Below are 20,038 nucleotides of genomic sequence, written 5' to 3'. Positions count from 1 at the left end.
GAACAAGTGAAAGGGAAAAGCATAGAGCTGCGGAAAGAAAGTGTACTTTAGGCACTTTAGCTACTTTAGGCACGACAGATAAAATGAAAACTAGAAGGCGTAAGGCGATTAACCCAGCATCAAAGCTGTGGCAGGGGGTTGAGAACCTGAGCAGGGAGACAGAGGAAAGCATATCAGGAAGGGACAGAAGGTATGGATTAAAAGGTAAAGTGTTAAAAAAGGAAAAAGCAGGAACTAAGTGTCACAAAACATATTTGAAAGTTCTTTATCTGAATGCACGTAGCATTCGTAACAAAATGGACGAGTTAACGGCACAAATAACGACGTATGGGTATGATCTTGTGGCCATTACAGAAACATGGCTGCAGGGTGACAACGACTGGGAATTAAATATGCCAGGGTATTTAACAATCAGGAAGGACAGGTAAGAAGGAAGGGGAGGTGGGGTGGCTATGTTAATAAGGGAAGGAATCATTGTAATACAGAGAAAAGATAATTGGACAAAGGATCAGGATAATGAAACAGTTTGGGTAGAGATAAGGAATAATAAGGGGCAAAAAACACTTGGTGGGCGTAGTATATAGGCCTCCTAATAGTTGCAACTCTGCTGCAAGAAGTATTAATCAGGAAATAGTCGGGGTATGTAATAAGGGAACAGCTATAATTATGGAGGATTTTAACTATCATATTAACTGGACAAATCAAATTGGGCAGGGCAGCCTTGAGGAAGAGTTTATTGAGTGTATTAGGGATGGATTTCTTGAGCAGTGTGTAACTGAACCTACAAGGGGGCAAGCAACCTGGTCCTGTGTAATGAGCCAGGATTAATTAATAATGTCCTAGTTAAGGATCCCCTTGGAATGAGTGACCATAACATGGTTACATTCCATATCCAATTAGAGGGTGAGAAGGTTGGTTCTCAAACAAGCATACTGAGCTTGAAAAAAGGAGACTATGATGGTATGAGAGCGGAATTGATTAAAGTGAACTGGGAAAATAGATTAAAGGGTAAGACGGTACATGAGCAGTGGTGTTCATTTAAGCAGTTATTTTACAACTTTCAAAAAATATATATTCCACTGAGGAAAAAAGGGTGTAAAAGAAATGACAGCCATCCATGGCTAAGTAAAGAAATTAAGGATAGTATCCGACTAAAAACAAGGACATATAAGTTAGCCAAATTTAGTGGGAGGATAGAAGATTGGGAAGTCTTCAAAAGACAGCAAAAAGTAACGAAAGGATTGATTAAGAAAGGGAAGATAGATTATGAAAATAAATTAGCAAAAAATATAAAAACAGATAGCAAGAGTTTCTACAGTTATATAAAAAGAAAAAGGGTGGCTAAGGCAAACGTAGGTCCTTTAGAGGATGAGACCAGGAAATTAATGGTGGGAAACATGGAGATGGCAAAAATGCTGAACAAATATTTTGTTTCAGTCTTTACGGTAGAGGACACTAAAAATAGCCCAACACTGGACAAACAGGGGGCTCCAGGGGGGGAGGAGCTAAATACGATTAAAATCACTAAGGAATTGGTACTCAGTAAATTAATGGGACTCAAGGCGGATAAATCCCCTGGACCTGATGGCTTACATCCTAGGGTCTTGAGGGAAGTGGCAGTAGGGATTGTGGATGCTTTGGTAATAATTTTCCAAAATTCTCTGGACTCGGCAAAGGTCCCGGCAGATTGGAAAACTGCCAATGTAACACCCTTATTTAAAAAGGGTAGTAGGCAGAAGGCTGGAAATTATAGACCAGTTAGCTTAACATCTGTGGTGGGTAAAATTTTGGAGTCTATTATTAAGGAGACAGTAGCAGAACATTTGGATAAACATAATTTAATAGGACAAAGTCAGCATGGCTTTACAAAGGGGAAGTCATGTCTGACAAATTTGCTTGAGTTCTTTGAGGATATAACGTACAGGGTGGATAAAGGGGAACCAGTGGACGTAGTGTATTTGGACTTCCAGAAGGCATTCGACAAGGTGCCACATAAAAGATTATTGCTCAAGATAAAGAATCACTGGATTGGGGGTAATATTCTGGCATGGGTGGAGGATTGGTTATCTAACAGGAAGCAGAGAGTTGGGATAAATGGTTCATTCTCGGACTGGCAACCAGTAGCCAGTGGTGTTCCGCAGGGGTCAGTGCTGGGTCCCCAACTCTTTACAATCTATATTAACGATTTGGAGGAGGGGACCGAGTGTAACATATCAAAGTTTGCAGATGATACAAAGATGGGAGGGAAAGTAGAGAGTGAAGAGGACATAAAAAACCTACAAGGGGATATAGACAGGCTGGGTGAGTGGGCGGAGATTTGGTAGATGCAATACAATATTGGAAAATGTGAGGTTATGCACTATGGCAGGAAAAATCGGAGAGCAAGTTATTATCTTAATGGCGAGAAACTGGAAAGTACTGCAGTACAAAGGGATCTGGGGGTCCTAGTGCAAGAAAATCAAAAAGTTAGTTTGCAGGTGCAGCAGGTGATCAAGAAGGCCAACGGAATGTTGGCTTTTATTGCTCGGGGGATAGAATATAAAAACAGGGAGGTATTGCTGCAGTTATATAAGGTATTGGTGAGACCGCATCTGGAATACTGCATACAGTTTTGGTGTCCATACTTAAGAAAAGACATACTTGCTCTCGAGGCAGTAAAAAGAAGGTTCACTCAGTTAATCCCGGGGATGAGGGGGTGGACATATGAGGAGAGGTTAAGTAGATTGGGACTCTACTCATTGGAGTTCAGAAGAATGAGAGGCGATCTTATTGAAACATATAAGATTGTGAAGGGGCTTGATCGGGTGGATGCGGTAAGGATGTTCCCAAGGATGGGTGAAACTAGAACTAGGGGGCATAATCTTAGAATAAGGGACTGCTCTTTCAAAACAGTGATGAGGAGAAACTTCTTCACTCAGAGGGTAGTAGGTCTGTGGAATTTGCTGCCCCAGGAAGCTGTGGAAGCGACATCATTAAATAAATTTAAAACAGAAATAGACAGTTTCCTAGAAGTAAAGGGAATTAGGGGTTACGGGGAGCGGGCAGGAAATTGGACATGAATTTAGATTTGAGGTTAGGATCAGATCAGCCATGATCTTATTGAATGGCGGAGCAGGCGCGAGGGGCCGATTGGCCTATTCCTGCTCCTATTTCTTATGTTCTTATATTCTTATAATGAAAGGGTTTGATAGGGTAGAAGTAGAGGAAATGTTTCCACTTGTGGGGGAGTCCAAAACCAGAGGTCATAAATACATAATAGTCGCTAATAAATCCAACAGGGAATTCAGGAGAAACCTCTTTACCCAAAGAGTAGTAAGAATGTGGAACACGCTACCACAAGGAGTAGTTGAGGCAAATAGCATAGATGCATTTAAGGGGAAACTAGGTAAGCACAAGAGGGAAAAAGGAGTAGAAGGGTATGCTGATAGGGTTAGATGAAGTAGGGAGGGAGGAGGCTCATGTGGAGCATAAACACCGGCATAAACCATTTGTGCCAAATAGCCTGTTTCTATGCTGTACTTTCGATGTAACTGACAAATGTGACTCTGGAGTCTACTTCCCTCATTTGTGGTAGGATCAGTGAAGTTTTTTCCTTGTTGCGGATATCAGTGGAGCATTTAGTAGCTTCACTGGAGTCTGTAACCTCAGATGTAGCCCAGACCCAGTCAGTGCCTCTTCCTCCATGGAAGCACACACTGCAGTGCTGGAGGCACTAGGAGACAGGTTCGAGAGAACCCAACGGACCGCCTTCCAAATCCTGGGGCCGTGATACAGGTCGCTATCTCTCAGGGCTTTCTGTATTCATTAGATGTGCCATTCCATTGATCAGCAGGCACATGGACCCAGGACCCACTCATTTACCATTTTAGCATCAAACTCATATTGTTCCCTTTGCTCTCAATAAACTTTTCCAATGATATTGTGAGTTAACTCTAAGTCAAAACTATAACCAAACTATAACCCGTGGGCCATATGCAGCCTGCAAACCCTGGCAATCTGGCCCATGAAGCCCAGTCTACTTGCAATTCTATGTCTTACCCACTGGTTTGTCTTATTTAAATTTCATGAGCCTGGAGGTGCATGAAAGGCTTTACTTCTCATTGGTGGATAAAATCTAAATCAGAACTTCAAAATCTGTTGGTATCTTCAACTTGAGATACATGAAAGTTAATGGGACCATTGATTTAAACTTTGTATGTGAGAATCCATAGTATGCAACCTAGCAGCCCATGAAGATAAAAACTTGGCTCAACTCATGACAAGAAGTGGCAAAATGCATAAAAAATTAACATAATCTTAATAACATTTCTTGTACCTGTCATCTACACTGCGACTATCATGTGTCTGTCTGTCAGTTTTCTTCTTCCTCGTTGGTTAATTGTCTTTCCTTCTTACTGATTGCTTTTCTCCTATCCAACAGTTTATTTTTAATTTCCATTATTCACCAATCCCATTGCATAAAATCTTTCTTCCACACTTTCAATTTTCTCCCAAATAATATTCTACCAAAAAATTGCTACTCAATCACACTTCAGTTAAAGAAAACCTCTGCTATATAGCCAGCGAAACAGCCCACTATATATCCCTAAAAATAAAATTTATCAATAAACATTAAAACAAACTTGGCTCCAGCAACTTTTTTTCTCCTTCCACAACCAGCATGATTTACCCAAACAGGCCTTTGAATATCATAGGCAATGAATAAACACCCCACCCCCATACTTCACAATTCCCACCTGGCCGCTGAATCTCTATGATGTCATGATGTAATGGCTTCAGTATATTTGTAGTAAGTCATCATGCAATAAAATTCACATTATCATTCTCACCTGGGGTTTTAACAACATGAACTACTGGAACGTTCTGATCGTTAACAAAAACTGAAAAGCAGAACCAGCGGTAGTCAGCGTCCCTGAACATGCAATGTGACCCCTGATCCAGATGTTCAACCAGAGTTATTTCAAACTCACACTGATCGCAGGTATCTTTCTTGGGTCCTTTGTTAAAGGCTTGACACTGAACGCAGTCCCTGTAAAATACGAGTATTGAAGAGTTAACATGCAGAATAAGCTAAACAAGAAAGAACACAAGGGGTAATTTTCTGACTTTGCACTCCTGATGGGGAGGGTCACCAGTTAAGAATATGAAGTCATAAATTGTCCCTTTACTAACAAAAAACAACTTTTGGGGGTGGTGGGTATGAATAAGAAATATTTCAAGACTTAAAATGGCATGTGAATGAATTTGAAGCTAATGGTCACATAAATTTGTTCAGGTGAGTTTTCAGATACTATACACATTATGAATGTATTTCACTTAAATGGACCTCAGGAACCATTGGGTTCTAAATCCAAAAAGCCTTCAAACCTATCATAAGCAGACAATTATCTAGTTCTTTTTTTGAAGGAGTTAACCAAACACAGATTTGTTAAAGAAACAAATAAGAGATCACATTCCTCACGATTGAGGAATACCTACCTGTATATTGCACAAAAACCAAGACAAGTTGGACATTCCTGACAAGTAGGTCCCAAGAACTTAGGGTCAGTGCACCTGCACCGACCACATTCACACACTCCTCTGTGATTACATATCGCCCCATTAGCTGAAGCACATGATGACAAGTCCAACGAACAACTACAGGCACTGCCTGTAAAGTTGGCCATACAGTCACACACTCCACAACGACAAATGCCATTTCCTGCAGATAAAGTCAAATGATTAGCTCAGACATCAGTTTTTTTTTAAGTTTATTTCACCCCAAACTTTATTTCCACCTATCGTTTTCATTACTTCCCGCAATAACCATTGGTTTGGAAGGCAGGCATGACTAGTCCCAAAGATATCTCACAACAAGTGAGCTCCAGGCCCAAAATGGGAGCCAAAAGCATGGTTTGGGAAATTGCATGCACCAAAGGAAAATTAACAGGTGCAGCCATATAAAAATGTGACCACATAAGGGGGCAAAGTAAATTTTATCCATTAGAAAGGCTGTTGGTGCTTCCTCTGTATATTTCAGCCTTTGTAAAGGCTGCTTATGCACAAAAAGTGGCTGGCAAAATAAATATAGAACAGGAAATGGAGTCTGTGGGAAGGTAATGGAGTGTCACATCACATCACATGGTCTGATGGCTGACAAAGTAGAGGTGCTACTGCATAAGGTGCATGAGAGAAGTTTAGCACTCCTGGACACCCCCCACCCACCCCCCACCCCCAGAGGACAGTAGTTCAACATACATGGCAGGAGGAGGCTGAAGTAAGTTGAAGGAGGAGGTGACCTTGTAGCAGATAGCATAGTTCTGTAACTGACTCCATGCTGACTCACAGCCTATGGGGGCAGTTCCTCATGATTAGTGCCAGGTAGATATGCCAGGGCATACAGCTGTAGTTGGCGGAACAATGGTGAATGCAGGCATTCAGCTCTGGTGTCTGCTGACCTTGAAGGTATGGATTCCTTCCGCTAGTGCCAATTCAACCGTAAGAAAATGTATTTGGGACACATCCAAAACAATTGCTACCATTAACTTTATCTCTAATTGTTGCCCACCAGGAGATTCTGGAACTTGTACCATGAGATTTGGTTTGGAAGAGCTTTTCTCATGCTCACTTTTTTCCCTGTTCCTTTCATTTATGGTCCACATTCCGGTGACTTAGCTGAAATGATGCGCTATTTTTTGAGACTTTAAAAGGAAACTTACTCTAATTAATTAATCATAGAAATTTACGGCACAGAAGGAGGCCATTTAGCCCATCGTGTCTGTGCTGGCCGAAAAAGAACTATCCAGTCTAATCTCACTTTCCAGCACTTGGTCCGTAGCCTTGTAGATTACGGCACTTCAAGTGCACATCCAAGTACTTTTTAAATGCGATGAGGGTTTCTGCCTCTACCACCCTTTCAGGCAGTGAGTTCCAGACCTACACCATCATATGGGTGAAAAAATTTCTCCTCAACTCCCCTCTAATCCTTCTACCAATTACTTTAAATCTATGCCCCCTGGTTATTGACCTCTCTGCTAAGAGAAATAGGTCCTTCCTATCCAGCCTATCTAGGCCCCTCATAATTTTATACACCTCAATTAAATCTCCCCTCAGCCTCGTCTGTTCCAAAGAAAACAACCCCAGTCTATCCACTCTTTCCTCAAAAGTAAAATTCTCCAGTCCTGGCAGCATCCTCGTAAATCTCCTCTGCACCCTCTCTAGTGCAATCACACCTTTCCTGTAATGTGGTGACCAGAACTGTACGCAGTACTCAAGCTGTGGCCTAACTAGTGTTTTATACAGTTCTAGCCTCCTTGCTCTTTTATTCTATGCCTCGGCGAATAAAGGAAAGTATCCCATATGCCTTCTTAACCACCTTATCTACCTGTCCTGCTACCTTCAGGAATCTGTGGATGTGGACTCCAAGGTCCCTCACTTCCTCTACACCTCTCAGTATCCTCCCATTTATTCTCTTGCCTTGTTTGCCCTCCCCAAATGCATTACCTCACACTTCTCCGGATTGAATTCCATTTGCCACTTTTCTGCCCACCTGACCAGTCCACTGATATTGTTTTATGGATTCTAGGGCTTTAATTAATCTAAGACATGAATGCGTTCTAGCACTTTAGCATGCAAAATGTTGCACTGATCAGAAAATCTGCTCTACTGGGAATTTGACATGGGAATAAAAACTACCATCCCTTGCTTCAGTGTGCTGGAGTACTCCATGCAGTGTGCCACTCTCCTAAAAGAATGAGAGCATCCATCATATTTCCCCAACTCTCTCACTAAGTCAATGCCATTTTGAACTCTGATGGGAAAGGGGAGTACAGACTACTTTTGGATCTTTCAGGCCACTGAGATCAGGGACAATGTGTGAAGAGATCCCAGGGCAAAGCCTACATCCATCACCCTGCGTAGCAGATCAGTGCACTGCACCCATGGTGTCTGTTATCTTTAAACTTCCACCAAAACCCATTTTTATCATTTTAGACATTTATGAAGCCAATTGCAGTTCAGCATTGGTTTCTGTTAACTTGGTATCATTTTTCTAATAGTCATGACGGTTACAGAACTCTGTCCTATGTACTTAGCCACACAGCAGAACATCTTTGTAATTCGATTTTCAATGACAGGAGCAGTGAGATTACATTGTGTCCTCAAAATGTAAGTACTGTGCACGTATTCTACCTTTTCCTGCTGAGCTAGTGCAATTAAATGGAACCTGTATCTGGATTAGTAACCACCTGCTGATGTGGACATAGGTGCAGAGAAAAGTGCCAAATTAGTATCAAATTGAACCTGCAGCTAGGCTAAGCAGCAACGGTCTTATGCATTTCCCTCACTCCCTCTCCCCATCCTTCATACACAATCATTTTTAGTAAGTTTCATAACAAAAATCTGTGCTAAATTACAAGCAAGTGCAAATTGTGAAGACCAGGAACCAGCATATTGAAAAGTATATTTTGCCAGGTTATTCATTGTGCTGTACACTTGCCTCCACAAATCAAACCATTGGATCGGTCACAATTGAAGTTATCACATTCACAATATTTGCCCGAGATGATTTCATTGGGATTTTCCCTCTTTTTGCAGACACATTCTCCACAGATACAATCTCCATTGTTACTGCAGATTGGAGATGTATTATCTTTTCTACATGAAGCATCTATATTCTCAATATTTACTTCATCAGTGTTGCATTCACAAAATTGACCAATACGTCCTTCGTTACATCTGAAATTGAAACAGTCCAGTCTTAAAATCAGTGACCACTAACCTATTTTTTTTTAAATTAGCAATGTTGTTCTTGCCTGTTTTCTTTACTTCCAGAACAGCAGTGGGAAATATTTAAGTGCAAGAAGGGTAAAGTATGAACTAAAAGCATTGTAAGGAGACGCACAACACCCGGTTATAGTCCAACAGCTTTATTTGAAATCACAAGCTTTCGGAGCTTTGCTCCTTCGTCAGGTGAAGTCTGACCTGACGAAGGAGCAAAGCTCCGAAAGCTTGTGATTTCAAATAAAGCTGTTGGACTATAATCGGGTTTTGTGCGTCTCCTTACATTTGTCCACCCCAGTCCATCACCGGCATCTCCACATAAAAGCATTGTGAACCAAGGATAAAGGGATTGTGTCAAAGGCGAAAGTTCCATGGATGAATAAGAAGGTTAGGTCAAAAGCAATATGTAAGGAGGCCAATAACAGTGGAAACCAGGAAAAATACCAAAAGCATAGGCGAAACAAAAAACGCGATTAGAAAGGCCAAGAGAGATTATAAAAGGGATTATGGGCCAACAAAAAGGGTAACAACAAAGGTTTTTCTAAGCACATAGAGAGAAAGAACTTCACAGGCAACAAATGACAAATTCAGGTTCAGCCTCATTTAAATGCGGTCGGCGAACTGTGGGCACCAAACAGGTGGCCTGCTGTAGCGCATCATTGGCCGGTTCCTATGCTGAGCCGGCCAGCAGGTCAGATCTGTGGGGAATGGGGGGGTGGAGGAGGAGGCACAGTGAGTTCTGTAGATGGAAGAAAGAAGTTACAAAGGGACATAGCCAGATTAAATGATTGGGCAAAACTATGGTAGATAGACTTCAAGGTGGAGATCATCTATTTTGGATCTGAGAAAGACAACCTGGAATATTTTCTTGATGGTATGAGACAAGTAGCTGTGGAGGAACAATGGGATTTAGGTGTCCCTGTACACAAATCACTAATAGCTGGTGCACATGTACAAGAAGTAATCAGGTCAGCTCCATCTGGAGTACTGCGTTCAGTTTTGGGCACCGAACCTCAGGAAAGATAAACTGGCCTTGGAAGGGGTACAGCGCAGATTCACCAGAATGATACTACGGCTTAAAGGATTAAAATAGGAGGACAAATTGCATAAACTTGGATTGTATTCTCTTGAGTTTAGACGGTTGAGGGTGATCTAATCAAGGTGTTCAAAATGATAAATGGATTGAATAGAGTAGATGTATAGAAACTATTTCCTCCGGTAGGGCAATCCAGAACAAGAGGACATAATCTTAAAATTAGAGCTAGTTTATTAAGGAGTGAAATAAGGAAGCATTTTTTCAAACAAAGGGTTGTGGAAATCTGGAACTTGCTCTTCCAAAAGGCTGTGGATGCTGGGTCAATCAAAAATTTCAATAATGAGATTGATAGATTTTTGTTAGGTATGGAACAAAGTCAGGTAAATGGAGTTGAGGTACAGATCAGACATGATCTAATTGAATGGTGGTACAAGCCAAGGGGCTGAATGACTTACTCCTCTTATGTTTCTAAAAGTGTTTTACCTCAGTATTTAAAGAGGAGGAATGAAGGACTGAAGGAATACAAAGGAAGTCATGGAGCAACAACTAATGGGTATAAATATTAAAAAGGAAACCATATTCAAACATATGAATTAAGAACAGGAGTAGGCCATTCGACCCCTCGAGCCTGCTCTGCCATTTGATAAGATCTTGCTGATCTGATTGTGACCTCAGCCCTATTTTCCCGTCTACCCACTATAACCTTTGACTCTCTTGTTCACCAGGAATCTATCTAACTCAGCCTTAAAAATATTCAATGACTCTGCCTCCACCGCTCTCTGGGGAAGGGAGTTCCACAGACTCACGACCCTCTGAGAGAAAAAATTTCTCCTCACCTCCGTATTAAATGGGAGACCCCTTATTTTTAAACTGTGGCCCCTAGTTCTAGTCTCGCCCACAAGGGGAAACATCCCCTCAGCATCTACCCCTTCAAGTCCCCTCAGGATCTTATATGTTTCATAAGATCACCTCTCATTCTTCTAAACTCCAGTGTATTCAGGCCCAATTTGTCCAACCTTTCCTCATAAGATAACCCCCTCATCCCAGGAATTCTCTGAACCGCCTCCAAAGCAATTATGCCCTTCCTTCAATAAGGAGACCAAAACTGCACACAGTATTCTAGATGCGGTCTCACCAATGCCCTGTACAACAGTAACAAAACATCTCTACTTTTATATTCCATTCCTCTTGCAATAAATGACAACATTCCATTTGCCTTCCTAATCACTTGCTGTACCTGCAAACTAACTTTTTGTGATTCATGTACTAGGACATCCAGATCCCTCTGTACTTCAGAGTTCTACAATCTCTTTCCATTTAAATAATATACTGCTTTTCTATTCCTCCTGCCAAAGTGGACAAGTTCACATTTTCCCACATTATATTCCATCTGCCAATTTTTTGCCCACTCACTTAAACAATCTATATCACTTTGCAGGCTCCTTATGTCCTCTTCACAACTTACTTTCCTACCTACCTCTGTGTCATCAGCAAATTTAGCAATCATACGTTCGGTCCCTTCATCCAAATCATTGATATAGATTGTAAATAGTTGAGGCCCAAGCCTTGATCCCTGTAGCACTCCACTCGTTACATCTTGCCAACCTGAAACTGACCCATTTATGCCTATTCTCTGTTTCCTGTTAGCTAACCAATCCTTTATCCATGCTATATGAAAAAGGTTAAAGGGACTTAAAGTTGATGGGGCTGATTTTCCTGGCCCCCTTCTGGCCCAGTGTTAGACAGGCACTGTGCACCCTAAATGTACTGCATCTGTCCAGGCCCACATGTGCCCGAGAGGCTGCAGCTATGTTCCTGACTACCAGCAGTAGCCAGAAGTCCTCAAAGATCAGCTGGGTAACTTAAAAAAAAAAATCCTGTCAGGTCCTTTCAGACTGTCCGATCCGAGGAAGATTCCAGCACCATCCCCTAATGCCAGATTTGTGAGCACCCCTGCATCGAGGTGCCTATGGCCAAAGAAACAAGAAATTGAGCCGAAAGGGCTAGAAACACCCATCCTACTTCATTAACATGACATTGCTGGGACTGCGACAATTGCAGGTGTAGGGCATGTTATGCCACCTCAGGGAAGCCCCCAGAAATCCCAGGCCGACATAAAGTGGACAGAGACCTGGCATAACAGGGCGCTACCTCCTTTTTCCTGGCCTTTGCGCCTGGGGTAAAAGCATTCGCCTGGGGCAAAAGTCAGAGAAATCAGCCCTGATGCGCCATCAGGTTGGGAAAGTCTGCCGTCCAAAACACTGAGGGAGGTTAATGAGGTACGAGCCATAATTTTCCAAAATTATTTGGCAACAGGAATTGTATCAAAGCCCTGAAGGATAGTGAATATTACTTTATTATTCTTTATTGTTAACGAAAAGGAAAAGGGAAAAACCAAGTAATTATAGGCCAATTGGCTTCACATCACTAATAGGAAATCACTAGAGAATCTCTGTTTTTTTTCCCAAAATATACTACTTCACATTTATCTCTGTTGAATTACATTTGCCACATACCACTGTCTGTCTGTGTTTTCTGGACATCTCCTGTATTCTTCAATGAGGGATAACATTAGAAAACACTTAGAAAGATAGGAGCTAATCAGGGAAATCTTAGATTGCAGCAGATTTGGGAATAGTTGGACATTTGAATTTGATAAGATGCCACATTAGAGATTTTCTGAGCATTAGGCCCACGATATTAAATGTAAAATGGCAAAATGGACTGAGGGATGTCTGAGAATAGAAAGCAGATGAATAAATGGACGTTTCTTAGATTTGGACGGTGCAACCAGTGGTGTGTTCCAGGGATGTACGTCAGGATTTCACATGTTCTCACTTACATAAGTCACTTGGAGGAGATCATAGGGGGACTAATATCAAAATTTGCTGATGGTATAAAATTAGAGATATGGCTAACTATGAAGAATGTGGGAGGTTGCAGGGGAATATAGATAGTTTAGGGGAGTGGGAAGATATGAATCAAATACAGTCCAAAGTATTCCATGGATTCCAGTTTTAAAGTGCTCACCACCAAACAGGAAACAAAAACGGAGTTCACTGCAACTTCAATAACAACAACAACTTGCATTTATATAGCGCCTTTAATGTTATAAAACGTCCCAAAGAGCTTCACAGGAGCGTAATCAGACAAAATTTGACACCGAGCCACATAAGGAGGCATTAGGACAGGTGACCAAAAGCTTGGTCAAAAAGGTAGGTTTTAAGGAGCGACTTAAAGAAGAAAGAGGTAAGAGGCGGAGAGGTTTAGAGAGGGAATTCCAGAGCTCAGGGTCTAGACAGCTGAAGGCATGGCCGCCAATGTTGGTGTGATGAAAATCGGGGATTAGCAGGAGGCCAGAATTGGAGGAGCGCAGAGGTCTCAGAGGGTTGTGGGGCTGGAGGAGGTTACAGAAATAGGGAAGGGCGAGGCCATGGAGGGATTTGAAAACAAGGATGGGAATTTTAAAATCAAGGCATGGCAGAACCAGGAGCCAATGTAGGTCAGCGAGCACAGGGGTGATGGGTGAACAGGGCTTGATGTGAACAGCAGCATGAAACAATACTGGGGAAAATATTATGATGCAGGAATAATTTTTTCCACAGCAACAGAAATTAATGCAGGGAGCAAAATGCAACTAAACATCAGCGCTTGTTCACAAAAAAACCACATGTTTAGTTTCAACTTTTCCATGTAAAGCATATCTTTAAGAATCCACACTTCAGCAGGCCAGGCCCATGGATTAGTTATGCGCCCACTTTATATGGGTAAGGTGAGCACCAAAGGCGGAGCTTACCCTAGGAATGTGAAATTCGGAGTGGCACCTGATCATCATAATTAACATATTATAATGAGGTTGTTAGTAGCCACCAATGCAGCCTCCCTTTGTATGAAATTTTACTTCGCCACAAATTTCAGACTGCTGAGAATCTGGTCCGCAGACCTGAACACCCAATTTTTCACAACCCACTTCGTCAGCACAGCTTCGCCAAATCAGGGCTCAAGAGTACAAAAAGAAGCTGGTTATTCCATTTTTTAAAGTGTGCATCCTGTTATCAATATCATGCACACACTTTTATTACAACTAATGCCTGAACAAATTGATAACCTACCTACAGGTTCCACACTCAAGCATTCCATTACCCTGGTGACACTCTGGGCTATTAGCAATTCCCTTTTTATGGCACTTGCATTCACATACAAACTTCAGAGCTATTTCAACCTTCTCAGTAAAACCCAGAGGTTTGATTTCAATAGTTGTCTTCTTCCCCTTATTTGGGCATTTTTTTGCTGTGATACTTATGGTGAAACTCACCTGGTAGGAATAGAGTGACATTTGAAAAATTATTTTACTTCTTATTTAAGGTAGCACAAGAGAAAATGCTTTCGCTGCATAGACTGATCAGCAGAGCCAATATTTATTTATTGGGAAACCAAGGTGAAGGGCTAGGGTCCATAGTGCAGGAATCTTCAAGGTTGAAAAGTGTGTAAAAAAAGAGGTGAATTTAGAAATGGTGATTACATTATGCTAGGCTTGAGTTTTAGAAGCATGATGGCTTTAAGAAGAAGGAAAGACTGAGGGAGGTAAGAAGTTCCACAGTTTTGAAGCCCTCACAAAGAATGAGTTAGAATACATGAGACTGTGCAATGAAGTTGTGATTTCAATGCAATGAGAATGTAGGGAGAAGAACGAATGTGTATGACAGTGTATTCACATATTAGGAGGAACCATAGTAGTTTCAGTAAAATGGCATTGTTATACTAACATTTAATAAGGCAATATAAAGTTTTAAGACTAGATTTAAACCAGTCACATGTTTAAACATACAAGATATGATGGTGGCATCCCACTTTAGAACTCCAAAGCATTGTGCCACATTGTGTAATAAGATGCAAATTTCACCACTTCTTGACAGGGGGCTTTGTGATGTTAACTGCTCAACTTTAGTAAGGTATCATGTATCTTCTAGCAGCTTTCTGTATAGCATTAAGGGAGACTGGGCCTAAATTTTAACCCCCGAACGGGTGGGTTGGGGGTAGGTGGGAAGGTAAAAATGGTAAAAAACTAAAACCCCAACCCGCCCACTTCCGATTTTAATGGAGACGGGTCAAGAGATGGGCGACCAACCCGCTCTCAGGAGGCGGGTCAGTCAATGAAAGCTTTTAAGGAGGCTGCAGGCCTCCATTTTGACAGCTTTTCTATTTTTAACTTCAAGGGGGCAGGGATTCCTGGGCCTTCTGCTTCACGCCATGTAAGAGGAGGCAAGAAGGCCCAGATCAAGAAGTAAGTGCCTTTGTTGCACTGCTTGTGGGCCCGGAGGAGCAGGAGTGTTTCCTCCAGGACCAACAAGCTTACCTGCCGCGATCCCACACACGCGATCGACTGACAACCCCCCCCACGATCTCCGACCTCTCCCCACGATCTCTGATGACTTCCCCCCGCGATGACCAACCACCCCCCACCCTCCACCCCCCGGCTAAGACTTACCTGCTGGCATCTGCTCTTCTCCCGTCCGACTGACGGCCAGCCTGTCAATCTGGCTGGCCTGTTAGGCGGGAAACCGACAAAAAAAAATCATAAGGACATCCAGGAAACCCATATTTCCAGGTTTCCCCTCAGGAGCTCCCCGCCTCCCGCTTCCCGGCTCCAGGTTAAAATTTACCCCCTAGGATCCAGTCTCAGGAGGGGAGGGGGGGAGGGATGTACTGCATGAAAAAAAGAGGAGATACAAAATGTTGCATTACAGCATGGTTGTCCAAAGCACTGCGTTGCTGCCATAATGTAAAAAGAGGGACACACCAAATTTTGAAATTCTTGGATCTTGAACATAATAGGGGAGATTTCCCTGGGTCTTAATGGAACAAAATCAGGTGAGTTCATTTTGAGGTGTGCACCCCGACCTGTGTGATTTTCTGATGTTCACTGCACCCAGGCAATCCTGTGCACCTGGGCACAGGCTAAGGAAAATTTCCCCTGATACAAAGAATTTCCTCTTCACACCATCTAGAGAATTGGTGTTTCCCAGGCACAGTGTGATGGAAAAAACTATCAGTTCTTTTCCCCTCACCACCCATGCTGCGCTGGGATATCCAGGTTTACCCAGATGATGCAAGTAGGCGCGAGTCCAGACTTCCCATTTTAATGAGGCAGGAGAGGTAGCTGCCAGCCTCCCACCTCAGTTTGCTATATTTATGACCATTGTTCACCCGGTCTAGAGTTACCTGACAAAACCTAGTGCAAGAGCCTGCTCTGGGTCCTGGGGGCAGGCTGAAGACTGAAGAGTACAATCAGGTACGGGAAGGCTATTCAGTTTTGAGCACTCCACAATGATCTAAAGACATCATTACGATTTTGACGTAAGGACGTCTTTCAATTTTTTTCAGTAGGGTTCCTGCCCGACAGCCAGCCAGATTGACAGGCTTGGGGGGGGTGTGGGGGGGGGGGTGTCAGTCATTGGGGGAGGGGGTTGGTGATCATTGGGGGGGTTGAACCTGGGTGGGGTCGGAGCTCTTGGTTGGGGGGTGGTCGGAGATCGTGGGGGCGGGGGGGGCGGAGATCGGGGGTGGTCAGAGATCGTGGAGGGGGGGGGAGGGGGAGGGGATGTCGGCTGATCACGTGTGTGGAATCACGGCAGGTAAGCTTGTTGGTCCTGGAGAAAACATTCCTGCTCCTCCGGGCCCACAAGCAGTACAATTAAGGCACTTACCTGCTGATCCGGGCCTTCTCACCTCCTCTTAAATGACGTGAAGAAGAAAGCCTGGGAATCCCGGCCCCCAGGAGTTAAAAATAAAAATGCTGTTAAAATGGAGGCCCGCAGCCTCCTTAAAAGATTTTACTGACCAACCCTTGACCCGCCTCCGGAAGTGGGCGGGTTGGAGTCCAGTTTTACTTTTTTACAATTTTTTCCTTCCCACCCGCCCCTAACCCACCCGTTCTTGCGGTTAAGATTTACCGCATGGTGTCTTCCAGGAGCACAGACACAGTTGCAGGCTTCCAGTTGTACTCAAGTCTCTTCCAATGTTCAGCCGCAAGACCCAGCCAGGGTGTGGGTCTGTGTCTGGAGTGCACCTGGACCATGCAAATGTCACGGAGCTTGGAAATTCACGGGATCCTCCGTTATGACAGGGGTGGTTTACCTCAGATGCAATGGGGTTGTCAGATGCCCAGTGGGCACCCATACATGAACACTGGCCCTTAGTCCTCTGCTAGTACATGGCTCTCAACAGCCAAAACGTGATTAACTCTCTGGTGTTGTTATTACTAGGATACCATCCTCATTTATCTGAAATTAAATTCTGCTGACTGAGAGATCACATGTGATATATTCCAGTAAGCTGAAGTACAATGGTATGGGTTCCGTTCAACCCCTGGGTCTTACTACATTAACTGGTTATTGGGCATATAAAAGCACACTCTGGTTCATAGGGGAAGCGAGATATGCTTACAAGAGGCCATAGATGCTGATCCTACGGAGAACCCAATGTCTCCATATTATAAAAAAGGATATGGAGGCACTGGAGAAGGTGCAAAAAAGATATACTAGGATGATACCAGAACTGAGAGGATATACCTACCAGGAAAGATTGAGTAGACTGGGACTCTTTTTTCTAGAAAAGAGAAGACTGAGGGGTGAGCTGATAATGGTCTTTAAGATTATGAAAGGATTTGATAGGATAGACGTAGGAAAGATGTTTCCACTTGCAGGGGAGTTCAAAACTAGGGGCCATAAATATAAGATAGTCACTAATAAATCCAATAGGGAATTCAGGAGAAACTTCTTTACCAGAGAGTGGTTAGAATGTGGAACTCGCTGCCACAAGGAGTAGTTAAGATGACTAGCATAGATGTTTTTAAGGGGAAGCTAGATAAACACATGGGGCATAAACACCTTTGTGGACCTATTGGGCCAAATAGTCTGTTTCTGTGCTGTACATTCTATGTAATCTTGGAACCTTTGTCTCTCTTCTTTGAATGTTTTCTATTACAACACATATATCATGCAAAAGAAAGCTCCAAGAATTTCAGTTAGACATGGGAGAAGGGTAACTTCTCTATTTGGAGCATTGATTCCAGCCTAAACCCAAAGTATGTGGATCAGCTTTGATAAGAAGGCACTTCTTCACTTCCCAAGTTGTGCACCACAAGTACATCATTTCCTCCGGATAGTCACTGATCAAGTCTTTGGCAAGATTGAAATGCAAGCATTCGCTGGATTCATCGCAACCTTAACTTTAAACTGACACCTTACCTCGTCGCCAATTTGAATGCCTAAACACTTCCTGCCATTTTCCCCTGTATGGACAATATTATTCTTACAGTTGGCTGAATAATGTATTGACACTCCTTCTGGCAATTTGCTGTTCTCCAGGATAACCTTAGAGGACAAAGCCTGTAAAAAGATGGAAATATAACTGGATTTCTAAGTATTGGACATGTAAAGGAAGTTGAATAGATTTCGATGCAAGAGTCGCTCTAATGGTCAGTACTTACATGATAAGCATCAAGGACTAGCCTGATTACATTACTGGAGTTTGAGGTCCGAACTCCCACTTCAGATTTTGGAATGAGATCATGGAGTGTCTATTAAAATAGAGAAGCAATATTATCTTTCCATATTATAAATGGCTGCAGATATGATAATGGTAAGCTCCTATGAAGCTCTCTTTTTGAATGAGAGGTAACAACAGAGATCATAGACTTATACAGAACAGAAGGAGGCCATTCGGCCCTTTGTGGCTGTGCCGGCTCTTTGAAAGAGCTCTCCAATTAGTTCCACTCACCTGTTCTTTCCCCATAGCTCTGCCTGATTTAGGGCAGGATAGTGAGGGAAAATTTGAGACATAGTATCATAGAAATTGCAGCAGAGAAGAAGGCCATTCAGTCCATTGTTCCTTTGCTGGTTCTAGCTCTACAACTGATACAACCTACTCTAATCCCATTTCTTGGCCTTTTCAAATATTTATCCAATTCCCTTTTAAATAGTGTTATGGTCTCTATATCAATAGCCACTAAAGCACTCCCTTTTCTAATAACCCTATGTGTGAAAACAATTCTTCTAGTTCCCACTTCATTCTTCTAGTGATAAACATGAGTCCAAGGCCACTTATTCCCAATCCACCAACTAGTGGAGACAGCCTATCACTGTCGAAATCTCTCTATTAGATTAAGCCTCCTAGCCTTCTCAGTTCCAGTAAAAAAGGCCCAATTTTTTTAGCCTTCCTTCATAACTATTACCTCTCATATCTGATATAATTCTGGTGAATTTTCACTGTTGCTTTCCATGGCTCCGATATCCTTCTTTTAATGGAGTGCTCAAAATAGCATGCAATATTCCAACTGTCGTCTAACCAATGTATTGTATAAGTACAGCATCACTCCCTTGTTTTCGTACTCAATGCCCCTATGTAAAAAAAAACAGAATCCCACTTGCCTTTTTACTATCTTTTCTACCTCCACACCCATCTTTAAAGGTCTATGTAGCTGCATCCCCTAGATCCCTCTGCTTATCCATTCTGTTTAGAATCTTACCATTTAAAGTATACTTCTTTTCACTGTTCTTTTCCCAACACATTTATTTATCTGTATTGATCTGCACCTGCCATGTATCTACCCACTCTGTTAACCTATCTATGTCCTCCCACAATCTCCTGCATTGTTCTTACAGTTTACCATCCCTGCCATGTGGAGAAATATTAATTTTGGTACATCATTGTACATCTACCAATTTGGTATTGTGGAAATGGAGAAGTTTTGAGTAGAACCAGAAGTCCAGTACACAGAATGGCAAGTGAAGTAAGCTAAAAACTAAATGTACTTCCACGGATAACTATTTCAACTTGTGATCTTATGGAACAGACAGACATCTAACACAATAACTGAAGACACAATTGGAGTTTTCAAAGCTAAAGATTCCCTAGATAAGCTAAATTGCCTTATCTTGTTCGCAGATCAGTATCAGAGGATCGTTGGGGGAAATTTTAACCGGGAGCCAGGAAGATGGTGGGGTGGGGGGTGGAATTCCTGACGGGAAACATGGAAGCACAGGTTTCCCGGACGTCTTTATGATTTTGATGTAAGGAGTCTTTCGTTTTTTTTTTGTAGGTTTCCCGCCCGACAGGCCAGCCAGATTGACAAGCTGGCCAACAGTCAGACAGGAGAACAGCCAGGGAGAGGATGCCACCTGGTAAGCCGTAGAAAGTGGGGGAGGGTCAGAGATCGTGGGGGGAGGATCGTGGGGGGGT

The 20,038-nt window shown here is 42.6% G+C and overlaps 1 protein-coding gene across 2 annotated transcripts in view; it reads right to left on the bottom strand.

Moving 5' to 3' along the window:
• Window positions 1–20,038, bottom strand: part of LOC137344518 (integrin beta-1-like) — a 98,074-nt gene that overhangs the window by 25,389 nt on the left and 52,647 nt on the right. Inside the window, exons 9-14 of one of the 2 annotated variants that reach the window (XM_068007556.1) lie at window positions 18,288–18,377; window positions 18,046–18,186; window positions 13,909–14,111; window positions 8,477–8,715; window positions 5,479–5,701; window positions 4,830–5,029 (exon numbers count right to left, since the gene is read on the bottom strand). In XM_068007556.1, coding sequence (XP_067863657.1) covers window positions 4,830–5,029; window positions 5,479–5,701; window positions 8,477–8,715; window positions 13,909–14,111; window positions 18,046–18,186; window positions 18,288–18,377 — 1,096 coding nt within the window. The remainder of the gene's footprint in view (window positions 1–4,829; window positions 5,030–5,478; window positions 5,702–8,476; window positions 8,716–13,908; window positions 14,112–18,045; window positions 18,187–18,287; window positions 18,378–20,038) is intronic. The other variant, XM_068007565.1, reaches the window with a different exon arrangement.

The sequence above is a fragment of the Heptranchias perlo genome, chromosome 2 (assembly GCF_035084215.1).
Source record: "Heptranchias perlo isolate sHepPer1 chromosome 2, sHepPer1.hap1, whole genome shotgun sequence".
Lineage (NCBI taxonomy): Eukaryota > Metazoa > Chordata > Chondrichthyes > Hexanchiformes > Hexanchidae > Heptranchias > Heptranchias perlo.
This window is presented reverse-complemented; position numbering and strand designations above follow the sequence as displayed.